General features: G+C 37.7%; 1 protein-coding gene across 1 annotated transcript; it reads left to right on the top strand.

Annotated features, from left to right (window-relative positions):
* The first annotated feature begins 1,958 nt into the window (after nucleotides 1-1,958).
* LOC130010312 (uncharacterized) lies at nucleotides 1,959-13,165 on the top strand. The gene is made up of 9 exons (XM_050539344.2): nucleotides 1,959-2,134; nucleotides 3,731-3,854; nucleotides 4,807-4,933; nucleotides 5,947-6,107; nucleotides 7,151-7,222; nucleotides 7,678-7,839; nucleotides 8,442-8,562; nucleotides 9,348-9,469; nucleotides 9,794-13,165. Exons 2-9 carry the CDS (start codon nucleotides 3,733-3,735, stop codon nucleotides 9,981-9,983), a joined length of 1,077 nt encoding a protein of 358 aa, XP_050395301.1. The 5' UTR covers nucleotides 1,959-2,134; nucleotides 3,731-3,732; the 3' UTR covers nucleotides 9,984-13,165.
* The last annotated feature ends 7,124 nt before the right edge of the window (nucleotides 13,166-20,289 follow it).

Consider the following 20,289-nt stretch of genomic DNA (forward strand, 5'->3'; position numbering starts at 1 on the left):
TATGATTTATCTTATACTCTTATTAAATTGTTAACTTCCTATATATATAATAGACAACAATGTACCAGTATTGGACAAACTTATTCTGCCCCTGCTATGATAACTCAAGGTGTTCCCCAAGGTTCAATCCTTGGTCCTTTGTTATTTAATTTATTTATTAATGATCTACCTTTACATTTACATGTTAATAATGATTTATTTGCTGATGATACTACTGTCTATTCCTCATCTTCTGATGTTACTTCATTAATTACCACACTGCAAAATGAAACTTCTATTATTCAAAATTGGTGTTCCACAAATGACATGGTAATTAATGAAACCAAAACTAAAACAATGAGTATTACACCTTCTTCAAGGCGTAAATTACTTTCAACAAAATTTCAAATTCACATAAATAATTCACCTTTAGAAAATGTCTCTACATTTAAACTTTTAGGCATCATTTTTGATGAAAATTTCACTTGGTCTCCCCATGTTGATCATTTATCTAAGCAGTTGCTTCCTACTGAAGTACTTAAATTGTTCTATTTTGCTCATATTCAATCTCATATTAATTATTGCTCCACTATTTGGGACTCTTGTTCAATTACATCTATATCTAAACTTGAGAGACTTCAAAAATTATCCTTTAAATTAATTTACAATAGACCTATCTCTGATCATTCCTTCTCATCTAATTATCAATTTTTATCTTCATCCTTAAATCTTTAAACTATTTATCAAAGACTTTTAATTAACAAATATATTTTTGTTTATAAAATCATCCATAAACTTTGTCCATCATATTTATATAATACTTTTCATTATAACACCACTCCATATTCATCTCTCAATAATAGACTTTCTATCTGTAGACCTAATAATGAAATATTTAAATGTAGTTTACAATATAGAGGTACAGCGCTTTGGAATTCTCTCCCATATTCACTTAAAAATATTAAAAATCTTCATTTATTTAAGAAAAATATCACTAGGCATGTTATATCTTCTTCTTAACCTGTAGCCTATATTTAATATATCAACTACTTACTACATATTACCTATATATTACTTTTAGTTTTGAAGTTAAACTATTTAGCTTATCAGTATATATTTGAATGTTTTGTGTGTGAGTATTTGTTAAGTGTCTGGTTCTGTTACTGTCTTTTTCATTTCTTTGTTATAAAGGGCACAATTGTAAACAGGCTTTAAGCCTAATTTTTCACCTTTAAAAATAAAGATATTATTATTATTATTATTATGAAACGCAAATTAAATTGTAATTGGGTTTTACGTCCTCTAACTCTGTCATTCAGTCAAGTGGCATGCTTCGATTCCCTGCATGTACGTGACAAAATCTAGGGTTTTCTCCGAGTTAGTCCCAAAATGACTAACTCTCCCTCTGTCTCCCTCACAGTTATTGGGAGTCGCTTGCAACTGGGCCAGGGCCAGGGTGAATTTAAACTCTACCTATTCGGCTGCACAAAGTATTTGTTTCGGAAAGCTAATCGTATAATATTGTTCTAAAATCAATTTACTCGCCTTGTTTTCTCTTAAAATTAATGTCTCATTTACTCATGTTATTGCTTCAATTTCGCTAAACTATTTTTATTTTTGATAGTTTATTTATATTTATGTACGTATCATATTTTTAATATTGTAAAGCATCTCTGAATACATCCGAAAGCAGAACGCTATATAATAATAATAATAATAATAATACACAATTTATTTAATGCCCTTAACGATAATAATTGAAATGGCTAGTCTGACATGTGGTTGTTTTAAATTTGCTAAACTTTTATTTTTTATATTTTTATATTATTTAGTGCGATAATAAGATGGATAATATCTGAAATGGCTGATAAATGGAGGATAAAAAGTGAAATAGCTAGTGTGACATTAGGGAGAATAAAAAGTGAAATAGCTAAGGGGAATAATAAGTAAAATGGCTAGTCTGATATTAGGGAGGATAATAAGTGATGTGACACACTGTGTATCGATCCAGTGTAACACTTGTTTACAAGTTGGGTATATATAGGTCAATATATAGTATTAACTTGTATATCACTAGTGGTCACGGTTGATATTCTATACTACATACAGGTGATATATATATACACAGTTCTCAAGACGGTAAGCTAGGTTGCAGGTAAGATTACATACATATTGTCTGTTTTATAATAATACAGGTGTAAATTACCTGGTTGTCAAGACGACACAGGAACTGTTATAATACACAATAAACATAGAATTAGGTAATATGTACATGCGCTTTATGGTCAGAAGTTATGTAAGTGTCATTTGAGTCAAGTTTCTTTTCGATCGCACTGATCGCAGGCTTGTACCAGTACGGTACTCTTTAATTTCAGTATTTCGCTTGTGTGTAGCGGTCTAGAGCAGCGGAAACCGGAGTAACCCACGAGGTTAGGCAGGCGATCCTACTCCTTCGCCCCTGAGTCCTTGTCTAAAAGCTTGGAATCGAACCCATGCCACTTGATTCAATGACAGACCTTATGGTCTAAATTAAACGTGTTAGACGACGTTGAATTATTACATTATGTATGATAATACAAAATTAGTGTTAATTATCATCAAACAGTTTAGAATTCACCCAATTTACTTGTTTTATTACAAAGAAACTCAAGTTTACACATAAACAACTGGATTATTGATTTCTGACCCAGAAATGTTCATTAATTAAACTGACCCAAATATAAAAATACACACTTAAATGTTTTGGGTTTTTTTCTAAATGACACTCCTTCGTTCTTCGCCCAACAATTGAGATAATAAAATTTGCTTTTTGGACTATGATGATACTTCCATTATTGTGGTGCAGTGATTAGGGCGCTGGATTAATAACCGAGGGGTACCTGGTTCGATCATGGTTTTTCGTGGTTCCCCTTATCAATGGTGTATGACGGAAGGTCTGAAAAGGAACAGCGCCTAGTCACTCGTATAGGACAGAACAACTAAATCCCACGTAAAATACATAGGATGCTTGATAATTGGAATTCGACATGGCTGAAAGACCACTGCACGGGCACAAAATGTCCCTTAAATTACACTGGACTGGAGGGCTTATCCCGGTTGGTTCAGACCTATGATATTTCATTTCAACGTAATAATAGGTTAGTTAAAAGACAATAATAGCTGTGTTTACTATGAGGTCTATAGACGGTGTTGTCGATTGAATAATAAGATCAGATAGCCTATATGAGATATACAGTGTTGTATAATAAAACTAGATACGGTAGATTGCCTACACGTTAATATATCAGTCATAGGCCTATTCATGTTTATATATTAAAATATACCAGCCCATATGTTTATATTAAAATATACCAATAGTCATAAATATAATATGTTACATGAATAACCCGAAGAGGCGCGGTGACGCATTGAGTTAGACATTGGCTCGCTAACCTGGATCTTCCCCTTTGTCAGTGACGTAGAACAAAGGGCCTGTATAGAGGTCATGTGTACACATTGGAATTCGATATAAGAGTAGGCATTATCACCGCTGCACGGGCAAAATTTCCCTCATAGCACACTGTATGACGTATGCCCGTCTTCATTAACTCAAGTTCAGAGCAGAACAGTAAGACGTTAAACCCCATTCCATTTCATTTTCATTCTGTAAGATTCAAACCCGTTGGTTCTTATTAATTTGTCTGGCATTATAAGGTACAGTTGTTTAACTTTCAGCTTTGATTGGACAATTATCACTGTGTATATTATACAGGAATGGATAAATCGAAAGATCCCGACAGAAACAGATGTGTGAAGAATAATAACATCAATGTTAAAACAACAGATACGGTGATAACATGTTATTCAAATGGTGTTAAAACGGTCTCCAATATTCTGTAAGTAGGCCAATACTGGAATAAAATGGGGTTTAACGTCGTGTCCGCATGTTGGTCTTCAAGGGATCGTAAATTGTAAATTTATTGAATCATTTTATTTTCAAATCATTTAAATCTCAAGTTCTGTCGTCACGTGCGTCTTGAAATGTTTATGGTGCACTTGGACCAATACCCAACTCTTTCATCTGAGCTTTACGGTCTCTGATCTGCTGAGAAATCAGATTATATTTGCGTAACCGATATTTCATCTGGCGTAATACGACATTCGGTCGTAGGTTTTAGATCTGTCGCTATTGCACGCAACGGATTGGTGTCGTTCGTTTGAAATACCGCGGCTGGAGTAAGTCCAAAAATCTCTCCGAAGATTAAAATCGGCCTTCTTAGAAATAATCTAAAATTGAATCTCGGTCAAAATATTGGTAAACATTTCCAGTTATGGATAAATACCAATGTAACGCTGATAACACAATTATATAATTAACGATCGATACATAATGTAATCGATAAGAAAACCGCGGTGGGTCAGTGGGTTGGACGCTGTTCGATCTTTCGACATTCTTTCCCCTTGTCAATGGTGCGGGATGGAGGGCCTGACAAGGATCAGCGTCAAGTCATTGCTGTGCAAAAGAACCCGTGGCAGTGCAAAAGAACTTGTAATTCAATATAAGAGTAGGTCGTAGTGTCGCTAACCTGTCAAAATTTCTCTCGTAGCACACTGAATGTCATACTTTATGCCCGTCTTCATTAGCTACAATAAAGCAGAAATATAGGACGCTAAACCCCATTTCATTTAATTTTGTTATCGGCTCATCTCCCCATTATTGTTATTATTTGATAGAAATAACCAAGTGTATGACTATTGTTATTATTTGATAGAAGTGACCAAGTGTATGACTATTGTTATTATTTGATAGAAGTGACCAAGTGTATGACTATTGTTATTATTTGATAGAAATGACCAAGTGTATACGAATGGTGATTATAAGGAAATCAAAATCCAGGATGAAAGAGATTCGTGTAAAAAGGAAGAAGAGGAACCCAGGAAGAAACGGGATTCAGAAGTTGGACGATTTGTAGAGGTGAACTATTTGTTTTTTATTCGCTCTACAGGTAACATTGATATATGTTCAGAGACGAACAATCCTATTGAATTTTAACAGTGGTTTGGAAAATCCCTTTCAGAGTTGGAGAAACGGTGATTAAGTGAGTAAGACGCTGGCTCACTAGTCTGGAGGTCGCGGGTTCGATCCCGGTATTGTCCGAGAAAGTTGATCGGGTGAAGGACAGAGGACCTGGCAAGGACATTTGCCTAGTTGTTCGGATAGGACAAAAAACAGAAGTCCCGTATACACGTTGGAAATTGGAATTCGATATAAGAGTAGGCTGCAGCGCCGCTGTCCAGGCAGAATTTTCCTCATAGCACACTGTATGGCGTATACCCATCTTCATCAGCCCAGTCGGAGTAGAACAGTAGGACGTTAAACCCCATTGATATATGAACACTTAAAAGGGCATTATGGAGGATTAGATAAAGAATTGGCTGTTCTCGCTATAATAGTGAAAAATATAGATAACGTAAATAGAATATGCTGAAAATTTCAGTCAAATTGCTCCACTCTGAACCGAGATATTAGCTTTTGAATTTTAGACTAGTCTCGATCATCATTACTAAAGTCGGTACTATAAAAGACAAAGTCTCGATTATCCATTTTTACGTTTAATTATTTTAAAAATATGTATTCCAATCCGCTAAATATCACACGCTAGCGATGCCATCTAGAGTTGATTATGGTCTGGATAAGTTTATTAATGCCTAATTAATAATTTATACAACATTTAAGGCCTAATATTTTCAGACTTTGAATTGAATTATCTCTAATAATAATAATATGTAATAATTATGTAAGATTTAGATAAAGAGCTGAACGTTCTTGCTATAACAGGTTATATTTTAAGAATTATTAAACTGTATATTGTATTAGTTATTAAAGAACGTTCTTGCTATACCAGGTTATATTTTAAGAATTATTAAACTGTATATTTTATTAGCTATTAAAGAACGTTCTTGCTATAACAGGTTATATTTTATTAGTTATTAAAGAAGAAACGTATACAAAAGAAATTGGTGTATGTGATATCTCTAACGACTATAGTTATACTGGTTCACGGTCTCTTCTCTGTTCAATGGTTATTACCATATTATTATACCATTACTACACCTATTCTACTACTCATCAGAATTATCATATATTGGTAAGTCTAGAACACTTCGTACCACCTCTAATATATTATTATACCATTACTACACCTATTCTACTACTCATCAGAATTATCATATATTGGTAAGTCTAGAACACTTCGTACCACCTCTAATATATTATTATACCATTACTACACCCGTTGGTTTAACCCCCATTCGGCACAAACCAGGTAATTTCGGGTTTATTTTATTTCTATTATTCTATAGGAGTATTTAGCATATGGATGAAATATATCGTGTTTTACACAAAATAAGCTGGATCAAGCCTATTTTTGTGGCTTCCTCTGGCAAGTTTCTTAGGAAACACTTGTCTACGATATCACCTTTGGTGGAAGTGGACGTAAAACTACAGGAACCAACGAACGAACAGGAGGACCAGGAGAAAATCCGCGAGATCCGCCAGGCAACCTTACTCGTTGTCACATACAAGCGTGGAAATCGAAACCACGCCACTTGAGTCAATGACAGACCTAATGGTTTCACACACACGCGTTAAACGACAAGACCACACACCCTCCCACCCCATTTGACTCAATGACAGACCTGATGGTTTCACGTACACGCGTTAAACGACTAGCCCACACACTCTTCCACCCCACATAAGAGTCATGATTAATATCTCTAAACTATAAAACTGTAGATATTTTTTAACCTGGTCATTCTAGACTGTACAATAAGCAGATTATGTCTGAGCTTCGTCAGATAAAGGCGACATCTTGTTTGTGTTTTCAGGAATCATTCCAGAGTTATTTCCCTTGCCTTATAATATTGATAAATAAAAATGAAATGACAGCTCATGTAGTCTATAACTTAATAGTCGTTCGAATGGGATGAAAAACCGAGGTCCCGTGTACACATTGGCGTGCACGTAAATGAATCCTTGACAATTTCCTTCATAGCACACTGTACAGTGGGACGTTAAACCCCATTATAAGGTTCCAGAGAAATAGATTTATCCCCTTTTATATGTATATGTTTATTTTCCGGGGTTATAAATGGCAATATTTGAGTTTTATATCTATATGTTTATTTTCAGGGGTTATAAATGGCAATATTTTTTGATAGATTTCTGTTACTATGGAAACATAATGTGGTATTCCTTTATATGGTGAGTACAGGGAAAAGGTTTTTATAGAAACTTCTCTTATTATTTCTGTTTATGAAATTGTAATACATGAAATGAAATGGGGTTTAACGTCCTACTGTTCTTCACCGACTGGGTCAATGAAGATGGACGTACACCAGTCTGCTATGAGGGAAATTTTGTCCGGACAGTGGTGTTACGTCTTACTCGTACTACGATTTCCAACTGCCAAGGGATCTTTTACTTGTTCTCTTTCCATCTCTTGCAAAATGTGGGCGTATCTTGACTGGCAACCGCTGGTTGAATGAAATTTTGTTATTTAACATAATATAGCTATTTATTGTCTGTTTCGGGATGGCACCACATCAAGCTGAACTGTTTATTGTCTGTTTCAGGACGGCACCACATCAAGCTGAACTGTTTATTATCTGTTTCAGGATGGCACCATATCAAACTGAATTATTTATTGTCTGTTTCAGGATGGCACCACATCAAGCTGAACTATTTATGGTAGTGTTTGCGTTCGCTAATGGACCCATGGTGTGGGCGATGGTGTTATTCAGGAATTCTTTAGTTTTACACTGTATCGATAAAACTACCTCGGTTTATATCCATCTATTACCAGCTCTACTCTCTTTTGTGTAAGTAACATCCAGTATCACTTCTCTTTCGTGTTTATAACGCTCAGTATCACTTCTCTTTCATGTCAATAACACTTAGTATCACGTTTTCCTAACCTTAAGGTCTCGTGTTTGATCCCTTTGTTGACCTAGAAAGTTCAAGGTTCCCCCTTGTCAGTGGTGCAGGATAACGGGTCTGACAAGGGACAATTTATAGGACTCCCAGTTTACTGAAATGTCCGTAAAATGAACGCTGGAGTCCCGACAAGGTTTGCAGGAGGAACATCGGGACTATTGATAGAACCTCGGGGATATTGACACGGCCATAGAATAACTCCCGAATTCCTGACAGGGCCGTAGAATGAACTCATGGGTTCCTGGCAGAGCTATAGAATAAACTCGTGGATTCTTGACAGGGCCGTAGAACGAACTCCTGGATTCCAGACAGAGCCATAGAATAAACTCGTGGATTCCTGACAGGGTCGTAGAATAAACTCGTGGATTCCTGACAGGGTCGTAGAATAAATCCCCGGAACCCTGTACCAGGATTTGTTTGTATCTCAATCTTATTCATCCGTTTTATTTTCTAGTTTTCTGTGATGGTTATTTTTTTATTTGTTCAGAATACGTTGGTATCCACGGAAGTGTTCAATATACTGGTACAGTGAGTTTCTACCTGTCATATTAGAATGGTCAATGTTGTGGATTATAATCATTCCTGTAGCCTGTTCCCTTCTTCATAGCGTAAGTTATTTCTATAGTTTTATAAACCCATTGAGAGAGAGAAGGAGAGGGGGGGGGGGGTAACGTCTACTCCACATAACCTGACCCCAATTGCACAAAGTATACTCAGACTTAGATTAAGAATTTACTCAAAATTGTTGTTGTTTTTAAAACTATATTGTATTCAATAAGAATAGGATTGTGGAACAGACTAGGCTTATAAATTATTCGTCTTATTCTCACTCAAATATGGCCCTTTATAAAACTTTTGTTGTTTTAAATGTATCAAATACATCAATCAGAAAGTATGTTCATATTTTAGTGTTTCTGGATCAAAGATATTTCTCATAAACAGTGATTGAAAATTGACTAAATTCTTAACTTAAAGTCCGGGACCTAGTCATTTCTAGACTAACATGTGTGTCTGGTTGGCTGTGACTACTAACGATCCCTGTGTCTGGTTGGCTGTGACTACTAACGATCCCTGTGCACATGTTACATGTTAGTCTCAAAATGACCTTGTTTCTGACATTAATAATTAATAACATTATAACCAGGTGAAGACTGTACTTTCATACAGAAAGTTTGACCTAGTTTATCTAATTATAGAATGTTATATTTTCAGATGTTATATATAATTGTAGACTTAATTTATCTAATTATAGAATGTTATATTTTCAGATGTTATATATAATTGTAGACTTAATTTATCTAATTATAGAATGTTATAGTATCTAATTATAGAATGTTATAGTATCTAATTATAGAATGTTATAGTATCTAATTATAGAATGTTATATTTTCAGATGTTATATATAATTGTTATAAGTATAATGAAACCGTCTGATGAATATTTAACTAGTTATCGATACCTCACAGCTAAAACCACCAAATTAGTTTTTAAATCTGTCAACATATTTGGACCCAGGTGAGATAAGTGTAATCACGTGATTTAACTGTAATTTATTGATAAATTATTCACTCAAGTTTACTGGCAAACCATTTTTTTAAACGGTTTTCTGATATTTGTGGAATATATTCGGGTCTTTAGCAGTGGGAGCTTGCGCTTTGTCACATACAACCGGGGAATCGAAACCACACTTTTGACTCAACGACAGACCTTATGATACCTGATGATACAGCGCTAACCGTACGGTTATCCAAACTCTCTAGGAATTGATGGAACCTGGTGGCCATTTTAATGGCACTGCCTAATAATAATAAATATATTACAGTATTTTGTATTTTTCAGATGGCGATTGTTAATATATAATATATTCAACTGGTTGTTTTGTTTGATATGCGTTACCATGACAATCATATGGTATAACTATTTTATCGCTCACTCTGTCTTTCTTGGCGCCATGTTTTTAATCGTGTCTTACAATGGCGCCAGTTTTTATATGGACGTGTTCAGTGTCCGAGCAGAAATATTTAAATGAGAAACAAACCAACTAAAAAGTTAAAGTTTTAAAAAGAATGACTCATTGTTTGAAGTTGTTATCATGACAAATGAGGAACAAGTTAACTGAAGACAATAACACAAAAGGTTCAAGTTTTAAAAATGTCAATGACTTACTGATGGGACCTGTTTTAAAGCAATGTCTAACCGTACTGATGGAAGCTTTTAAAATCAATGACTTACTGATGGAAGTGGTTTAAAATCAATGACTTACTGTTGGAAGTTCTTTGGAATCAATGACTCATTGATAGAAACTGTTTAAACAACCACTTTCTGTTGGAAGTTGTTAAAAACCCCAAGAACTTACTATTGAAAGTTGTTACCATGACAGTGAATCACGGATACACCACGCACTGGTTTTATCCAAATCTTGTTTATTATACCACAGATCGCCAGACTAACAATGGCGGATCCAGGTGGGAAGTCTCTAACACCCACCCCACCCACACTAAATAACAGTATAAAAATTACATTTATTAGTATGATTCTATGAAATGTGAAAATTTGAACTGTTTCCATGGCGATGTTGTTGATGATGAAATTTGAACTGTTTGTGTGACGATGTTGTTGATGATGAAATTTGATAATTATACGACACTCCGATCTCGGAGTTGGACTTCAAACCTAATACCCTGCTTCCGTCACTAACTTGGGGAGGGGGTAACCATGGGAAACTATCCCTTTAATGTGCAATATAATTAGCGTTTGTTTTTAAATACCGTGTAAACCTGCTTTAAGCGGACCATCTAAACCTGTTTTAAGCGGACCGCATAAACCTCTTTTAAACGGACAGTGTAAACCTGATAAATAAACTGTTTAAAGGAGCTATGGTTGAATCAAACCTACCAGTCCATATGTATTCTAAAGAAGTCAATTGTTTGAATTAATTCCCTTAAATCTCTATGATTTAGACCATAATAAACTGTTGAGTTAGTCTGTTTTGATGGGGAGCCAAAAATACAATTCACAAATCTTTTATGACAAATGTCTGATTTGTAAAACAAATATTGATTTTAGTATACAAATGTCGAAATACGACAACAAATGAAGAAATAAGAATTAAGGACTATGGATTAAGAATTAAGAACATTGAAAAAAGAGCTGTTTGGTCTTCCATACATTAAAAGTTGAATAATCAAGTTGAGTGTAATTTATCGTGGATTTTTCTGTGAAGAATAAGGTATTGTCCGACAAGTGGACGATCTGATCTTAAAATCATTTGACGGATATACGTCCTAGGGACAAAAGCATTTCAGAATGTTCGGAAGCAGATCATGGATGCAAGTGTTGGGTGTTCGATTCCACGCTTGTACGTAAAGGAATAAGGATTGACTAGGTCGGAAACGGGCGGTTATTGGGGTGTGGTTGGTTGGTATGTTTAGCAAGTATGTGTTTTTTGATCCGATTGTGGCTACGTCAACACCACCACCATTATGGATTCGCTACTCTGTTAGCCCCTCTCTCCTCCATTGTAGCTTCTCTACTCCGATAGTACCCCTCTCATCCATTATGGCTTCACTACGCTGATAACCCCTCTCTCTCTCTCTCTTCCATTGCGACTTCTCTACGCTGACAGCCCCTCTCCCCTCCAGATGGCTACGCTACGCTGACGCCCCCTCTCTCTGCTCGCTACCCTGACAGACACCTCCCTCCACCATTATGGCTGCTCTACCCTGACAGCCCCTCTCCTCCATGATGGCTTCTGTACTTTAACAACCCCCCCCCCCTCCCAGATGGATTTCATCACGACCAACCTGTTATACGTTGTTCAGTCACTCGTACAAGTGATCTATTGAAAGATAAAATTTCAGTTAGTCTGGAAATGACCAATCTCGTGATGAATTTCTCCTTCCTCGCTCTATGGTCATCTACACCCTTCAAAGGATCCGTTTGACAGATTGATCTCGAATGTCCAGGACACGAAAAACACGAGAGAAGATCGACCTTACATAACCACGGTAATATAAATAGGGATAAGTTAATGTGAAAATGACCCAAGTAACCAGCAGTGTGAAATCCCTGATGACGTCCAGTCAATGTACCAGACTGAATTATATATTTGATAATTAGGGGTTTAATTCATATAAATATATCATCTATTACTTATGTATCTGTCTTTACTATAAATATTATTGGATAGGAATCGAACCCGTGACACTAAGCATGCCAGTGGAATTAACCCGTCGAAATAAGAACCGTATTTAACCCTGTGATGTAATACCAAAATCTACTAGATACACAGCACACCTATCTTATGATGTAATAGAACAATCTACAGGGCGTCCCTGGATAAACTTAGCAACGCATATCTTGTGATATAATAGAACAAATTACAGGGCGTCCCTGGATACACCTAGCGACACGTCTATCTTGTAGATTCTGTTTGATTACATACTAGATGGTCAGAATGGATATGAAATGGGGTTTAACGTTCTACTGTTCTGCTGCGACTGGGCACATGAGAGAGAGAAATGGGGTTTAACGTTCACTCGAAACAAAGTAGGTCATTTAGCAGTGGGATGAACCGGAGAAAACCCACGAGGTTGGACAAACGCTGGGCTAATGAAGATGGTTTACAATACATCGGTTTATCTGAGACGAACTGTAGCGATTATTTGTATACGTGTGCAATACGGGGGTAGCAGAATTTTGTCTTGGCAGTGTTTTTTCCGCCTGTGCTTCTAATTGAAACTGCCGGGGATTATTTTATATACACGCCCAATGTGTACATTGGATCGGCGTCTGTGATTATACTTAGTTGTTCGGATAGGAGGAAAAACATGGTATAATGCTATAATTAGGACTTACTCCATAATACAGGGGCGAGTTAAGGGATTTGAAAAGCGGGCTAAGGGCTCCAATTCCAGATGAAGTCCAGATTTTTACGATGAATATATGATAAGAAAATATGCCGTGCGCGAACAGAGAGAGGAATCTGCCCCCCCCCCCACACACACCTCAGCCCTGCCCCCCCCACCTCTGTCCCCACATCTGCCCTGCCCCCCACCTCTGCCCTGCCTCCCCCCCCGCACCTTTGCACAGAAGTCATACATCTTCAATATCAGATAAATTGACAAAAATTAGCCCAGTTTGGTTTGGATTAGTTAATTATGTATTTATATATGTATTTATTTTTCAGTGTACAATAGAGTTTATAAAGGTGGGAGGGTGGTAAATATTGTATACTGTTATCTATGTATATATTTATTACAATAAATGTTGGTTTGGAACAATACTCCTGTTTTCATTAGCTCAGTCGATGTAGAACAGTTTACCTGTTTTCATTAGCTGGTTACACCTGGTTACTCTGGATACGTGTATCTAATTGTATTATCACACCTGTAGTATTATAACTCAAAATATCCCTCATAGCACACTGCATGACGTATGTATGTCTTCATTAGCCCAGTCGGTCCAGGAAAGTAAAACCCCATAGGGATACATAGGGATGGGGGTTTGAGGAAAGGGATGAGGGGAGAGTGATGCATAAGGTGGGGTTTGAGGAAGGGGATGGGGAGAGAGTGATGCATAGGGGTGGGGTTTGAGGAAGGGGGTGTAGGAGTGATACATAAGGGTGGGGTTTGAGGAAGGGGGTGTGGGGAGAGTGATACATTGGGGTGGGGTTTGAGGAAGGGGGTGGGAGTTGGAACGACTGAAGTCGGGTCTGCTCATTTTGGGGAATGTGTAATTGTTCCGCTACCCTTTGGGTTCTTGTATTAGCGAGCAACCGGTGATGTGTTAACGTGTTCACATTGCTTACAGACGTATGATATACTCCCGGACACCAAAGAGACAAATTAAATCTTTATAACCAGGTTTCCCCATTAAACGCTTCAAATTATCTACACTTAGACGTCTTTTATCGGATACAGCTCTAAAACTAAATCTCCACAATCACGACTGTTAGATCTACAAGCGTCTGTGTGTGGTAGGAGAACGAGCCTAGCCAGTTGTATACCTACTTCTTTATATAGAAAGATACGAATTTAAAGGAAAACGAGTCTGGTCAGCTGTCACCAGTATATATATATCACTCGTATCACCAGCCAGTTATAGACGCCATTGACATCATGTGATTGTATATCACCTGGAAATTGTCGCCGGTTTCTTGGTCTTGGTGGACGTCCATCAAATTTAATTAATCCTTTACGAACATTTCAATTAACTAGTTGTCTTTATGATGTGATTCAGTCTAAAGACGATGATCTTCTGACAGACTAGGGAAGTCACCAGGGAGCTATAACTATTCTATTGTAAATCTGACCAGTCAAGCAGTAGCAAGTTCAATACACAAACTAACCTAATGTATAATTATGTTATATCAGCCCAGACAGACATTCTTTAAACAGTGTAATGTAATCCGTGATGACATTATTTATTACTAATATTTGTGACAGTCGTTTGTCTGTCTGTCTGTCTGTTCATCGTTGGAGTAACATAGGCCTGGTAGCGATGAACTACAACCCCCGGGCTTTGGGACAGAGCAAATTTGACCCAAGGTTGACGCGGGTATCCTTCTGGCATAACAATATTCTTTAGCTGGATTAGACAGCCAATATATAGTACCATGGGTTGTCTGTCAGACGTGGAACGCGGACATACCCTAAAAACCGTTCGTCACATGCAGTCGTTTCTTACTACATATCGTAGAACAGAACTTGATCATCTAGTTTTGTCTCTGGTTGTATTTGTAATGCACATCTTATGACTCACGTTTTGTATCTTTAAATGTCATTATCAGTCCCAATATATCGTATAATTAACAAACAAGGTGACAGGAACACGAGCACGGTTTCTACATTTTTACATCAAGCTGGGTACAAGCTTAGATTAAAATAAAGTCATTCTCTACTCTTTCGACCTCACCATTTCGTAGAACGAGTTTACTGACGGATCCCACTACATCATATAAGGCACTCCTACGACATAACGGGGCATTCTGAAACCAGTATGGTGTCCCTTGAACCTCAACGGCCCCTCCTCTCTTAGAACCTGCCTGATGTCTAACCTAGAACGCACATTCTATTACCTATACACTCTCGGATTCACAGCCATTAATTCTATTGGCTAATTATGATGTAATTAATCATGTGATTGGTCACGCATGCCAAATATGGAATAGTAACTTTCCAATCAAGTGTTTTTAGACATAGAATCTATCCTTGAACTTAGACCACTTTTCCTGTTATTCTCACAATATTTTCTAAATAATTTACTTTGCGTATTAAATAATATCATATCATAGCGAATATTTTGACAAAGGAGAATAATTAATCAAGACCATGCTACTATTATACATATGTGTTCTTTAGCACAAATCACACCCTAATATAGTACTACGCCATGAAATGCATCCGATGTTTGAAACAGGAAGTACTATTCACCTTGATTTTATTCTTCTTGAGTGACTTTTCGATTCTGTCAATTCAAGTAAGATCAACACGAAACTTGACATGCTTATTCCTTGGAAAATTGCGAATCAATTGACGTCACAATATTCCAAAATGGCGGCGATTTCGTAATGTTCTGCTCCTGGTCCATATATGACGATCCTTATCGTTTCAGATAGGCTGAAAACATCGTAAAAAGAAATGTCTTTGGACTGACACGATAGTTTGTCCGCGATACCAGTTTTGCAGAAGCGAACGTTAAAGTTACAATTTCATATTTTTAAGTTATATTTTTAAAATGTATTAAAATAAAGCCCTAAAATAGATGGTATCTATAAACAGTCCTACCTTGTTAAAGAATAATCCTATTAATCCTATAATTCACTATTCCCAGTTGAGAAATTGTCAAAAATATCATTTTCAACTTCAAATTCAAACGTTTGAGGATAGCTATTCCATGGTGGGAAATAGGAAAACAAGGCAGGTAATTGGGCGGTAATTGTGTTATTATTTCCGGTGTGAAGATTGTTAAGTGTGAGAAAGATAACCTATGATCGTATAATAGTGAGTTGACAACCTATTGTGCAAAAGACATAGAAAAAATTATGTTTTGATTTTCTTAGAAAATATGAAATTGTAACATTAAAGAACTAAAGTTTTACTACTATCCAACTATCTAACCAGAGACAGTGAAATAAGGCACAGTTACTAGTATCTGACCAGAGACAGGAATGGTGAAATAAAACGAAACGAAATATTAGTTTAAATCACCAGAAAAAATATATCATTTGCCGAGAAAGTTCTTCGGTATTCCCTCTTGTCAGTGTCGCGGGACGGATGGTGTAGCGCATACAGGAACCACTGACAGATGTAATTCTCAATAAGTGTCGACCATAGCGCCGCGGTCCGGCATAAATTCGCTGCATGGCATATAGTCGATCGGTGCAGAAGAGTAGGGCTCTTACCCCCCATTTCATTTCATTTATAAAATATGCTTTAAAATGAGGCAACGAAAATTAAAAATAGACAAAATCAAAACCAATAATCTCAGAAAAAATAAATTTACTTTAAGACAATTGTTTGTACAGCTGTTGATGACGATATCCTGTTATCATGTCTTCCCGGTTCATTATAACACACCAGACTCTAATTGACCGTTTGTTCACACAGCAAGATAATTAACTGCCATTAACAGCTGGGGTCTCCATAATAAATACTCAATGATATTAGATAGTCAGTGAGGGGGTGACATAATGTCGACCAGGTGTCTGTTCTCTAAATGATTAATTACTGGGGGAATTAATGAGAAAGCGATTTCACTAGGTTACTATGCAAGCTCATTCATATTCCATTCATCAAATTCTCTCTACGTTTTCATGAAGTTATTATATTTTTTTTGTATTACGGACTGATGATGTTATTAAGGACTGATGACTTTATTATGGACTGATGACGTTATTACGGACTGGTGACGTTATTACGGACTGATGACGTTATTACGGACTGGTGACGTTATTACAGACTGGTGACGTAATTACGGACTAGAGAGGCTATTACGGACTGATGACGTTATTACGGACTGATGACGTTGACGGCTTACACTCAACAATGAATCAAGGTGGGGATTTCCATTTTCTAGACAGGTCATTGATGCCCATTCCCACGATTGGAAATTAGGGAGTTGTGGTTGCTCATGAAGTCTCGAGATTTTCCGGTTTCGATAGCCCAGTGGTACTAGAGTTTAAGGACCGCAAACTGTGAGGTGATTGGTTGCTGTCATATCATGAAGAAAGTTAGACCAACGGCAAATGTTTCCCGTGCTCTGGGTAGTGTTCCAACTTACCCCTTAGCTCTAACCAATAAGTTCATTCACCATTGACAATTGGTGAGTTTTAAACTCATGGGTCGAAACTTCGGTCAACGGTAAATTCGCGGGCTATGTTCACAAAGTATTGTTTGTTTACTAGGGTTCAGCCACGAGGTCAAGGTCAAACACTATCAATTAATCTAGTCTGAAGACTTTTTGTCGGCGTCTAACGAACCGATTTACTTCATCAAAATACATTCGTTCTCGCCTAAATACATAACCATTCTCTTGGACACATATTTTTTTAACCCAAGAGGTCAAAGTCAAGCGGTATCAATTAATCTATTCTAAAGACTTTTTGTCGGCGTTTACCGAGCCGATTAACTTCATCAAAAGTCATCGAGTGGAGAGCCTGTTCATTGGATCATATGTATTTAAATTACAGCCGAAAAATCTATTTGTTGCTAATAACATGATATCTCGGGTAAACCCCTTTTAATTTCAATTTTAAAATTATTGACAGCCGCCATTTTTTGTCAGGGACAGATAAGCACCTAGGAAAGTTAACAGCGACGCTACGGTCTATCCTACATGCACGTCAACAACCACACACCCGAACAACACATGCTTTTCCTTGCCAGGCTAGGGTCGCCTGTCCAACCTCGTGGGTTTTCTCCGGGTCCTCCGGTTTCCTCCCATTGCTAAAGACCCCTACGCGCAAGCGAATTATTGAAATAAAATTGAATCACGTGTTAGTCCCGAAATGACCTAGTTTGTGTCGAGTGAAGGTTACCCTCTCTCTCTCTCTCTCTCTCTCTCTCTCTCTCTTCAGGGCTCCTCGCCCTGTACTACTGACAAAACAAAATAAGGTCGGAACTCTGAAACTCCGGGTAGCGAATACGCTCAATATTTATCGAGCTAGCACGGCTCCGCGAAATCAAGACTTAAATCGAGAAATATCCCGACAAATATGGTGTCAAGTTTGTTTACTTGTAACAGCTATAATAGAAAATAGATTTGTATGACTACCATAAGGGTATAAATGTCGATTTTGTAAAGATGAAATGGGCAAGAAACATCCGAGTGATGCAGGACGGAGAGAGTCTGATCAAGGAACAGCGTCTAATCGGATGGGAAGAAACATACGAGTGATGCAGGACCTGATCAAGGGACAGCGTCTAATCGATTGGGAAGAAACATACGAGTGATGCAGGACCTGATCAAGGGACAGCGTCTAATCGAATGGGAAGAACAATCAATGTCCCAGTGTAAACGTTGGTGGACACGTAAAATAACCCTTGACAGTTGAGTTTCGATTTGCCTCATCGTACACAACTGGCGTCAACCCGTCTGTAATGGTCGGTCGATGGTCACCGTACACAACTGGCGTCAACCCGTCTGTAATGGCCGGTCGATGGTCACCGTACACAACTGGCGTCAACCCGTCTGTAATGGCCGGTCGATGGTCACCGTACACAACTAGAGTCAACCCAACTGTAATGGCGGGTCGATGCCTCACCGTACACAACTTGCGTCAACCCGTCTGCAATGGCCGGTCGATGCACACACGTAAGACATTTTAAACCACATTTATAATGACAAATGCATCCTCGTCCCTGGCCAACGATTTTAGTAAAAAAAATAACAAAAAAACCCTCCCTGATTTTCAGTTGGCTTAGATGCTATCGCAATAATGATCATTTTTCCTTCCAAGAAAATTAAAAAAAAAAAAACATAATTGATGAATCACATTTGGCAATACACAAGTAATAAAACAATATTAATTCTCTGATTATTTTTAAAGAAGCTACTCAACTCACCAGTTAGGGGATCTGCAGGAGACAAGTAAATAATGGTGAAGTCATTGGTAAATATATACCACACTATGTTGATAAATATAGACTGTATATACCACACTATGTTGATATTACAGACTGTATATATATACAATATTGAATAAAACAGTAAATGGGTTTAACGTCCTACTGTTCGGCACCGACTGCGCTAATAAAGACGAAAATGAGGAAAGGTTAGTCCAGTTGTATAGATAAGATAAGCGTTAATGGAGAGTCACTCTATTTCGCGGGATCTTGGTGTTTTCCTATATTAAATATTTTCAAGGGATAATTAATTATTTCATTGTTTGTATATTACAAAGCCCAATAAAACAATTGGTATGAAACGTGTTTTTAACATGTGGTTTCTAGCGAGATTCCTCAAGTGGCGGTCATGAACTGATTCCCGTCAAGTTGGGGATATAAACGATGGATTCCGTCTAGAACATTCCTCCGTTTTCCAGTCAAGTTGGGGATATAAACGACGGATTCCGATCTCTAAAACATCCCCCCGGTGTCCAGTCAAGTTGGGGATATAAACGATGGATTCCGATCTCTAAAACATCCCCCCGGTGTCCAGTCAAGTTGGGGATATAAACGATGGATTCCGATCTCTAAAACATCCCCCCCCCAGTGTCCAGTCAAGTTGGGGATATAAACGATGGATTCCGATCTCTAAAACATCCCCCCCCCCCCCGGTGTCCAGTCAAGTTGGGGATATAAACACGACGGATTCCAATCTCTAAAACACCCCCCCCCCCCCGGTGTCCAGTCAAGTTGGGGATATAAACGACGGATTCCGATCTCTAAAACATTCCCCCCGGTGTCCAGTCAAGTTGGGGATATAAACGACGGATTCCAATCTCTAAAACACCCCCCCCCCCCCCGGTGTCCAGTCAAGTTGGGGATATAAACGATGGATTCCGATCTCTAAAACATTCCCCCCGGTGTCCAGTCAAGTTGGGGATATAAACGACGGATTCCAATCTCTAAAACACCCCCCCCCCCGGTGTCCAGTCAAGTTGGGGATATAAACGACGGATTCCGATCTCTAAAACATCCCCCCCCGGTGTCCAGTCAAGTTGGGGATATAAACGATGGATTCCGATCTCTAAAACATCCCCCCGGTGTCCAGTCAAGTTGAGGATATTAACGACGGATTCCAATCTCTAAAACATCCCCCCCCCCGGTGTCCAGTCAAGTTGGGGATATAAACGACGGATTCGAATCTCTAAAACATTCCCCCCCCCCCCC

The sequence above is a fragment of the Patella vulgata genome, chromosome 3 (genome assembly GCF_932274485.2).
Source record: "Patella vulgata chromosome 3, xgPatVulg1.2, whole genome shotgun sequence".
In the NCBI taxonomy this organism is placed as follows: Eukaryota; Metazoa; Mollusca; class Gastropoda; family Patellidae; genus Patella; species Patella vulgata.